Here is a 10,253-nt window from a genome sequence, read left to right on the forward strand (position 1 = left end):
GGACCTGCCCTTCATTAACGCTTAATTAACCAGCGGCTCAGCCCAGCCCTGTCTCACACGTAGATATTTAAACGTGTTTATTAACTGCGGGGAAGTCAGAGCCAAACAATAGTGTCACTTTAGCACTTTTCATAAATGGTTGTTTGGATGGTTTTAAAATCTAAACAGTCCATCGAGAGTGAAATTGAGAAGCACAGCCACCCTACGCATAGGCTGGTGTTTTCCTCAGGAGCTGGCTCCTGAGGAGCCTTTGGTGTCGGTGTTGTCCCTTCCCAAGGGACCTTGGTGTTGTCCCTCTCTCAGGAGCCCTCGGTGTCGGTGTTGTCGCTGCCCGAGGTGTTCTCCCAGTCTGCCTCGTGGTGCCGGTCCTTGGGCACCCTTCTCATTGCTCTTTTTCTGAAAACAAGACCAGACATACCATTTTTAGAAGGTATCTTCTGCAAACAAGCAGCATTTCATACTGTTGGTATGTATTAGTCCCTTTTGCGATTCATTTTATGCCCTCCATGAATCAAGCTTGGTGACAGGAAAGGGGAAATACAAATCATGGATATTTTCCAGGGAAGCCCTGCTTACTGCAGCGCAGACCTTCGGTAACGCTCAAAGCAGTCCTTCATCCTTCTCCTCTCCTTTTCTGCCAGTTCCTCGTTGGCCAAGCCACACTCCTTGAAATGGAAAAAAACCCCCAAAAATGCAAACAAATATGAATTTATTCCTCATCAGATCAACTCAGATCAGTATTAACACAAGGTTGCTTCCTTCATCTGCACAGTCAAGTACAGCAGGTTCTTTATTGTGTGGGCAGGATTGTAACACTTCTGTTTCACATGGGTTTACTACATTTATTCCTTCACATTTGTAAATTTGGGATTCTTTTTTCTGCACCAAAAGTCATACTGCAGACAATTAAACTGGAAAACATCCCCACCCAGAGATGAAGGGAAGAAAGTAATTAGAGGAAGTTTTTATGCACAAATGGAGAAATGTCCCCTGTAAATGTTTTGCTGTTCAGAGTTCACCCTTTTTGGAGGGTGGATTCTGCACTAAGTGCTCAGAGTTTGATAAAGCAGGAGCTGCTGACACGCTTCTCTAAGCTGGTAAATCCATAATTAATGAGAACATTAAAGATCACAAACCCCAGCCATAGTAAATAAGAGCCCACAAAGATTCTCTTACACTTGGTGATTTTGGGGGCAGATTGCTCTCTCGAGGGCTAAGTTCTTCGTTTTCTCCTTCCAGGCAATCTTCTGAAAGATGAAAAAAACACAGCTTTAGTCAGGGTTGCCATTGCAAAATAACTTCTCCCTGCAGCAGTCCTTCCACAGAAGAGCTGTGATGTAACTGCACAGAGTCCACAGCAGAACTGAAACCAAGCCCAAAGCACTCAGAACTTCATCCTGTGATAAATCACAAGTCACTTCTCATTTTAACTGAGCCCTGAATCTTGCCCAGGATGGTGGAATTCCCCACCACACTCGGGAAGGGACACAGCTTTCCACTTCCTACTTAAGCAGGAGCAAAACAAACCTTTGCCAAGCAGCTCCTGTGTTCAGTGCATTAAAAATAATATTCATGTCAGAGGTCACCATAAGAAACGTATTAATCATTATTTTAACCATAATTTGTCCCTGCTCCCCAAGTTGTGAATATCCTGGCACTTCACACCAGACCATATTTTGGTGAAACTCCTTCTGTAGTGACCAGCTGTCACGATACACATTTTCAAACTGAGAGAAGTAGAACAATAAAAAAGCCTTTTTGGAACAGTGTCTTTCAGTTTCTGTGAAAAATCTCCCATCATTTAGATCTTCCAGGAGAGCAAAACAGAATGGACCATCCTCTCCAGAACTCTACTCAGTGTTTTACCCTTACTTTTAGCTGTCTGTGTATCTTCATCCAGGTGACTGTGAAGAGCAAGCTGTGAGACAGAAACAGAGCAAGAACATCAGAACTGTCCCTCAGTCTGTATGAGCAAAAAAAAAGGAATATAAACCCCAGGACATGCTAGAACCAACCTCTCCCTGCTGCTGCCAGCAAACAGCAGAGTTAGCCAGGAGTTACAGATTTACTCATAGATTTATCCTCCGTGAGTAGATCCAGCTTCCTTTGGCCTCATTTATACTTCTGGCCTCCAGACAATGTGGCAATCACTCCCTCACTGAAGTTATGAACTAAGTGAAACTCTTTACTATTGATGGCCCCAGGGTAAGACTTATTTTTGCCTGTTCTCACACAAGAGGGAAAATTAGAAGCAATTCAAAACAATTCAATTCCCTCGATTTGCTTACACTCAACAAATCTCACTGACTAATGCCATAACTGTGTCCTACACTTAAAATTTCAGGACACAGGGAGATTCTGTCACTGTTTTGCTGCCTCTGGACCTTTTGATGTCACTGAAATGAGCCTGAGCTGTGAGAAACTGCTGATACTTGGGGAACTGAGCACAGGTGAAGAATATGAAACCATCCCAGAGGAAAGTGAAAGGTAAACAAGGCACCCTACTCACTTCCTGGGAATCTCTGGAGGAGGTGTCATCCAGGTCAGAGGTCTGAAACAAAACCAGTATAGATTAATCATTCCTCATAAGCAAGGAAGTGACAGCAAGGGAACATACAGGAGACTGAGAGCTCCAGAAAACACAGAAGTGTGGATTTGCTGCCTCCTACACTCCTGTCTGGCCACTCGAGAAAGTACACAAGATGCCATCTTAATTAAAATATATCTAATTTAGTTCCAGAAAACTTAGCTCCCCATTTCATCAAAATGGCTCACATCCAGTCTCTAAATAGAGTCACTCTTTGGTGGTTGAGGAACCCCTCATCACCTTTGGAAATGCTCCAAATACAAACATAGCTGGCCTTAGCCTGCATCTGCCCAGCTTTTCCATGCCTGGAACCAGGGTGAGATCATAGAAACCATCCTATCTTTCATTTTCTAAACTCAGCATTTGCACTGCAGTGGTTTTAATTAATTTTGATGGTGGCTCAAGCAGGTGGTCACTGCCTGCTGAGCTGGAGCTGCTCAGGTGCAAAGGCTTGGGAACAGCCACAGTCTGACCCCATCCTCAGCTTCTCAATCCCATCAAGGGGAGGAGAGTTATACCGGTGTGGGCAGCTCCAGCTGCAACCTTTTCAGCTTGGCCTCAGTGGCCAGGAGCTGACTATCCTTCTGGAAGAGCTGCAGCTGCATCTCGTCACATCTCTCCCCCAGCTCCCGGATCTGCTTGCGGTAGGCGTCCTTCTCCACCAGGTTCTTGGAATACTGCACGTGGAACTGCTCTCGGGTCAGGAGAGCCTGTGCAAAGGGACAACACGTGGCATTCACACAGCAGCACGGGCAGGGCTGCACTGTCTGCCCACTTCAAGCAGCAAAGCAGTGAGAAGCAGTGAGGAATCTGTTATCACCTCATCTCTCTCCAAAGCTACTTCCTCCATCTGCTGCAGAACAGCTTCAATCCGTTTTTTGTACATCTGGGAGTCCTTCCTCAGAGATGTGCACTGTAGCTCCAGCACCTCTTTTTCCTCTGCAAACTGCTGAGACAAGGTCAAAAGCACCTGCTTGTGGGCAGAACCTGAGCCCGACTGACCCCACTCCTGCAATCTCTGTGCCACAGATTGCTCTGGCCAGAGCTCTTTGGGGTGTCTGAGCTGTCACCTGCCACACACAGAGTGTTAAAATACAGGTACTACAGTAGGAGCAGCAGGGATTGCTCCTGAGCAGCTGCTCTGCTCCACAGGCAAGACACTGCAGATGCTTCCCCTGCCTGTCTTATCCATGACCCTCAGCAGGGACTTGAACCTTTGTCTTGGAGCACCTTGGCTCGGTGCAGCTCCTTGCGCAGGCTGTAAATGGTGTTCACCAGCTCCCGGCGCTCTTCCAGGATCTGGCTGCAGTCATTCTCCAGCATATCCTTGGAGAGGCTCTTCTCCAAATTCTGCTCCCTGGCGACCTGCAGGACAAAGGAAGAAGTGAGACAGGGCCACCATCTAACTCTGTATCGATTCTCTCCCCTCAGGGCTCTATCTGACTTGGGCAACAGCTGACCCCCACCATCTTCACTGCAGCATCGCTGCCCTGGCTGCTACAGACAATCCTTTGAGTCCATACCCAACCACCCTACCAACCTGGAGAGTGTTTTCCAGCTCCTGGTTCTTGGCCAAGAGCAGCTCCTTCTCCTGCTGGATCTCCCACACCACCTCGTGGCTGGGGCGCTGCTCTATGGCATGTTTCAGCTTCATCGTGTGCTTCCTCTCCAGCTTGCAGTCATCCTCAGCCTTCATGAGGCTGTGCTTCAGGTGATCGATCTATGAGAAGGTTCAGAGCTCAGCAAGAGCAAGGAGGAAGCTCTGGCCTGCAAAAGCAGTTCTCACTCTGTTCCCCAGACAAATGTGGGGCAAGTTTCTCCCCAGCTCTCTTTTCCTCAGGAAATGTTGTGCTCTGGGAACCAGAATCCTGCCTGTGTGCTAACAGATACATGTTCCTGTGCTGCCTTTGTGAGAGCAGCCTTGTGTGAGGGCAAGACTGGTCATTATTCATAGCACAGCTTGTAAAACACAGGAGGGCTGAGCTAGAGACCATGAAGACACATGCTAGAGAAGATGCTCAGTGCTTCATGCAGGACTGGAGCATCGTTGGCAAAGACAAGGTGCTCAGCCCAGCCTCCCAGGGGCCAGGTAAGAAGGGGGAAGCTGGAGAAACTGTGACTGACCTCTAGCAGCAGGTCCCTGTTCTTCATGAGGGCCGCACTCTTCTCCTCGCTCTGCTTGGCATAGCTCAGGGCCAGGTTGTAGTTCTCATCCTTGCACTTCCGCAGCTCCTTGCTCAGGCTGTCCCTCTCCTCCTTCATCCTCTGGGCCCGCTCCTGATGCTTGCGGAGCAGGCTGTCCCTGACCCACATCTCCCTGAGGGCGTCCTCCTTGGAGTGCAGCCACACCGTCAGCTCCTGCGCCTTGCGCTGCTCCTCCTGCACCGCGCTCTGCAGCTTCATGATCTCGTACATCAGCACCTGGCTCAGGCCAGACTCCCCAGCCGTGTCTGTTTGGGGGGCAAGGGTCACTCACTGCTGTCCTGGCTGCTGCCAGGCACACACTGAGCTAAGCTTCCCCTCCAGATCACTGCAACCAACCCTGATGATGTGTGATCAAATTATCCCCACTGTGCCTCTCTGCTCTGTGCCTTCCTGCACCACAGAATCATTGACACAACGGGCGGAAGGAAGAATTCAGCCTTCTGCGTCCTCCTCCCCCTCCCCAGTCCAGCCAGTGACACCAGGGCTGTTCTTCCCAGAACCCCTCCTCCGAAGCACACAGGGAGCAGGGCAGGGAGTGCTCCCGACTCCGCACAGCAACACCAAAGGAAGAGATGTTGTTGAGAACACAAACATTACCTATAATCATAGAGAAAACCCTGCTGGGCTCTTTGCCAGTTATTTTCTTGTACAGCTGGGGATAATAAAGCTCCAGACTCTCCATAAATGCCTCAAAGCCCTTGTGTCCTGTTCGCTGAAGAATGTCCAGAAGAACACCTGAAATAATGGCCACAGGAGATTCTGTTCAGTTATTTCTCTCTTTACCTGTTTGTAACGTTAAAAAAAAAGGCTTCACTTCCTCCACATACAAAAGTCCCTGAGATCCAATCACAGAATCAATTAGGTTGGAAAAGACCTCTTGGCTCACTGAGTCCATCCTATGACTGAACACCACCTTGTGTAGACCATGGCACCAAGTGCCACATCCAGGCTTTGCTTAAACACCTCTAAGGAGGGTGACACCAGCACCTCCCTGGGCAGTCCTTCCAATGTCTAACTCCCCAGACAATCCCAAACCAATGGCCTAGAAACTACACAGAAGTATTTGAAGTGCTCCCACCTGCCTTCCGTTTGCGCATGACCAGGCTGGGGTCATTGAGAACCTGCTCCTCATCATCCGGGCTGAGCACTTTGCACTGGCGCAGGTAAGGGGTGATCCGGGAAGGGTCAATCACAGAGATCAGCTTCACACGGAAGTTCTCCAGGTTATTCCAACAGATCTCATCATTATCCTCTTCCAGCATGTCAGCAGTGAGGGGAACCAGTGAGCAGCGTTGTCCTGTCTGGAAAAAAAGAACCAAAAAACAAACAAGCGGACCTTGAGCCTCTCAGAGCAGTGTGGCAGTGGTGGTGAAAGCAAGGATGTTCACAGACTGAGAATGCAGATGTGTCCTAATCAGCTGTTGCCTCTGCCTCACGAGCAGTTCACTCTTCCCTCTCCACCTCACAGCATTTGAGATCCCTGCGTGCTGTCTGACCACACAGACACCAAATCTGACACCCACGAGAGCTGACACTTTACCTCAGAGCCATAAAATAAACTTTTATTCCCTGTTAATATCAGCCATTCTGTATCACCAACCTGTGCCTCTGCAGTCACAAACCTTGATTCTCCTCCTGTGTCCTGGCTCTGAGAAAACCTGTCTTGGGGGCAGCCTCCCTCTATATTTTGACTAGAGAAAAGATGATTCCAGGATCAAAACTGGTTTGAGAAAAAAGGGGAAACTACTCAGCTATACCCTGAGACAGGAAAGGGAAGGAAAAGAGAGAGATATATAAAAAAAGGGGAAGCCAGAATGGGTGATGGGGGAGGAGAAAGATGGTAATGGCACCATGAGTCAGCAGCGACACATGGGCAGTGATTTTAGATTAATTCTGGTTTTGTTTTCTAGTCTGTCCTACTCAAGTACGTACTGGGGTCCAGAAAGTTTCCTTGTGCAGTGGTCAGAAACACTGAAAAGAAGGAAAGTCACAGCCATAGGTGTGTGCAGCTGACTTCAGGGGATGAAACAAGCCACAAAACTAGAAGAAAGAGGCTCTTCAAAGGCTTTCCAGGTGTTAACATCTTTATCCAGGAAAACAGGTGGCAGCAAGAACTCGCTCTTGGTTAGGAGTTCAGCTGAGAAGGATGCTTTCTATATTGATGCCTCTAATTTTGGATGTCCTCAAGCTTCCAGTATAATTATGACAACTCGGTATTTTGAGGGGAAGGGAGTCAAGTCTTGGCAAAGCAAGGAACACAACCCATCATTCCCAAATGACAGGCTGTGGCCTTGGCAGCACTTAGAGGAGCAGCCCAGCAAGCAGCGTTGTGACGATGCTGAGCATCACCAGGAGACCTGTGCCTGCCTCCCCACCTTCCCACAGCCCTGGAGCTGAACCCAGAACTCACTCAGAAAGTGTGTTTTAAAAAAGCCTGGAGAGCACACAGGCTCCGATGCCATGGCAGCATGACACATATTCCCATTAGCTTCCCACTCCACTCTTTGTTCTGCTTTCTAAGTTTATGGAGAGTTTTTCCATGTTATCATTAGGAGTAGGGCAGAGATGCTCAGAGATCCTTTCAGCCTGTGTTTCTTGTCATTAAATTAGCTTTACACTAAAAAAAGATGCAGTACCTGTGTCAGCTGTGCCCTTGTTGAAGGTAATCAGAGTGTCTGTTAATTGACCAGTTAGGCTTGTGAGGTTTTATTCTAGTGACAAATCAATTTAATCCTGAAAAAAGACAAAGACAGCTGCTGCTTATACAGTTTTCCCACAATCAAATTACAAGAGCACCTTTTGAGCAGCTTTTGCAAAGGCCAACAATCGTTTAGAGCACAGCTCACCTTTCCCACCAGTGCCTCACTGTAACAGCCTGGGCACAGCACCCACAACTGTGCAGCAGCTCCTGCCACAGCTGAATTTCCTGGAAAACTGATATCTGTACTGGCTTATGGAAAACAGAGTACACTGCAAGAGGAAAGCCATTCCACAATCATTCCTATTGCTCCCCAATGTCTTGACACCAAGTGACAGCAGCATTGGCACCCAGTGACCCTCTGCCCCCAGCTCTGCCTGAAGAGACCTCACAGAAAAGATGCAACTCCCAACACAGCTCCCCACCACACTCAGGGAAGTTCAGTCAGTGCAGTGGAATGAAGCTTTCACAGCACTTTCCTTCTAGATTTTATCAGCTTTGCCTCAGCTAACCTTGCACCTCTCTGCGAGACAGAAATTGCTGGGTTATAAATGAAGAAACAAGTTTTTTTTAAGTGATTTGTGATGTCTGTACAGGGCAGGCTGTGGAAGAATCAAGAATCCTAATTCAATCCTGCAGTTTTAGGCACATGAATATTCATTCCCCACGTTCTCCCTGGTTTTCATGCAGCCTGAAAACTTCATTTTTCCCATTAGCAATCACTCTCATACACACATTATTAAAAGCACTATTTACCACGAAAAAAACCCACACAGAATACATCAGTAATTTTTAAGTGAGAAAAATAAAACATCTGTATTTCAACAAATACTTAAGACTCATTTTGATACAAAATTAATCTGCTGCTTATTCCACAGTATTCAGTCAGTTACCACGCAAAGCCACTTTCACAGCACTAAAAACCACCCAATTAACATATTCTGAACATGGATAAACATTCACATAAATAGGGGCTAACACAAGAAGGAAATAAATAACCACCATTGCTTGTTTCCCCAGATTTCCAGCAATATTCCCCCCCAGCATCTATGACAGGTGTGAGTTTGAAAGAGCAGAAGTCTGTGCCTGAAAGATTTCCCTCCAGCCAGCTTCCTTCATTTTTGCACCTTGCCTACAGATGCAGACTTTGTTGAGGGATGGGAAAATCAATCCAGCATCTTCCTCTTCCCCAGGTCCATCCAGTCAGCGTGTTGGAAGTGATAAAGGTGAACAGTGCAAAGATTATCTCCTTCCCGCCATGCAGGAAGGCAGAGCTCATTCCAGTGACCCCTGTAACAAAGCACAAACAGCTCCTATCATTCACAGCATTTTCACAGGGAAGTTGCCCTTTTGGAGTTACTAAAACGAATTTCCATGAAAAAAACACCCCAACCAGTCTCATCTGACAACCACGTGAATCAAACACCGTTCATGTTCATTCCATCCAGTGCTCCAAAAGCCTCAGCAGAAATTAGGACATCACCCATTCGTACCCTACAGAAGGTGGCCTGCTATAACCATAGAGAAATGAAGCCAAATAGGGGAAATAAACCCCAAACCCCACTAAATTGTTCAAGGATGAAGTATTAAAGAAAAACTCCACTCTCAAGCCCGTAGAGTGCTACCAACTAGGTGCATATTAAGTAGGCAGAGCATGAACTAAAAGGCTGCCAAATGTTTGAATTTCCCGAGTCTGATGTATAATTTTATCATAGAGACATCAACTTTCCCTCTCCCCAAAATACTATCAGCCTTAGGCTGTGACGATGGTGAGTGTAGAACTCTGTGTCCTCAGGGAACAAGAGCAGAGATCATTTCAGTCCTTTCCTGGGGTCATGATTCATTGTCTGAGCTGAGCCACAGACAAATGTGGTTCAGCTTCTCAGCAAGAAGTACAAACCACTGAGTAGCTACTCACACATTTCCTTCTCATAACCTCCTCCTCTTCCTGAAGCGGGCACTTCTCCTGATTTGGGGAGCTCTGGCATCAGCCACATCAGTGCAGGAGCCCAAGGCAGACTGAGCAGCGCTCTCTTCAGCCCTCATGCCCTGCAACAGAAGCAAGGTAGATGATCAACACCACAAGAACTGCAAATAACCCCTTCAGCCACCTTTTTATTTTAGGGAGCTTGGCAAGATTTCTAAAACAGTTTTTCATTTACCTTCACAATGAAGCATGGGACAACATTCCATTACCAATGTCAAGAGACAGCACAAAATATCAGAGTTTTCAGAGTGAGAACAAAGGCCTGATTTCAAAAATGCAAGTGTCAGGGCAGCAGATTATAAACAGAAAGGGGAAGGGAGCTTTGATACCCACTTCTGGGAACTGTCATGGCAAGTTTAAGGTGCCATACAAACCATGGGCTTTTACCCTCCCAGCTGAGCTGCAGAGCTTTTCCTTGCATCAGCTGTAAAACTGTGTTTATTCAAAAGGACCAAATTTCTGCTACACTTAAGAACAGTGGGGGTTTCCCCCTGGATTCCAGTGCAGTATTTATCTGGCAGTAACATTCTGCTTTTAGCCCTTGGAATCTGTTTTACCTGGTTTAGTAAATCAAGATCTTTGTCTCCAGGCTCATCCCCAAGTCTCCAATCCTCCTGTACTCCTGTTAATTCATTCCCACAGCTCTCTTCCTCAGACACTTCTTTCTCACTCTGCCACTCCTCGTCATCACTCTCCTCATATTGCTTCCTGCTGGCTGACAGAGTTGTTGTCACTTTGGGAGGAGGCAGAGTTGCCAGGACAGCTGGGAGAGGGAA

At 47.2% G+C, this 10,253-nt stretch overlaps 2 protein-coding genes across 6 annotated transcripts in view; both read right to left on the reverse strand.

Moving 5' to 3' along the window:
* Positions 1-53: 53 nt before the first annotated feature.
* On the reverse strand, positions 54-8,706 carry CARD9 (caspase recruitment domain family member 9). Of its 4 annotated transcripts, XM_017745528.1 has the most exons (14): positions 8,618-8,703; positions 7,429-7,525; positions 5,871-6,093; positions 5,390-5,527; positions 4,712-5,037; positions 4,128-4,307; positions 3,803-3,952; positions 3,408-3,536; positions 3,106-3,297; positions 2,510-2,551; positions 1,873-1,918; positions 1,177-1,247; positions 589-665; positions 54-396 (listed from the first exon to the last, which is right to left on the reverse strand). In XM_017745528.1, the coding sequence occupies exons 3-14, from the start codon at positions 6,052-6,054 to the stop codon at positions 300-302; spliced, it is 1,632 nt and encodes a 543-aa protein (XP_017601017.1). In that variant the 5' UTR covers positions 6,055-6,093; positions 7,429-7,525; positions 8,618-8,703; the 3' UTR covers positions 54-299. The 4 variants fall into 4 exon arrangements, with proteins under 4 accessions (XP_017601017.1, XP_017601015.1, XP_017601016.1 ...); XM_017745526.1 differs by lacking the exon at positions 7,429-7,525 and having other exon boundaries at positions 577-665; positions 8,618-8,706; XM_017745527.1 differs by lacking the exons at positions 7,429-7,525; positions 8,618-8,703 and adding an exon at positions 6,415-7,398 and having other exon boundaries at positions 577-665.
* SNAPC4 (small nuclear RNA activating complex polypeptide 4) overlaps positions 8,277-10,253 on the reverse strand; it is a 13,371-nt gene continuing 11,394 nt past the window's right edge. For both annotated transcript variants that reach the window (XM_017745517.1, XM_017745516.1), the window contains exons 20-22: positions 10,035-10,253; positions 9,409-9,539; positions 8,277-8,780 (exon numbers count right to left, since the gene is read on the reverse strand). The exon at positions 10,035-10,253 is cut by the window's right edge and continues 1,832 nt beyond it. In XM_017745517.1, the coding sequence (XP_017601006.1) occupies positions 9,420-9,539; positions 10,035-10,253 (339 nt within the window). In that variant the 3' untranslated portion in view covers positions 8,277-8,780; positions 9,409-9,419. The remainder of the gene's footprint in view (positions 8,781-9,408; positions 9,540-10,034) is intronic.

The sequence above is a fragment of the Corvus brachyrhynchos genome, unplaced genomic scaffold (assembly GCF_000691975.1).
Source record: "Corvus brachyrhynchos isolate BGI_N302 unplaced genomic scaffold, ASM69197v1 scaffold59, whole genome shotgun sequence".
Taxonomy (NCBI): Eukaryota; Metazoa; Chordata; class Aves; order Passeriformes; family Corvidae; genus Corvus; species Corvus brachyrhynchos.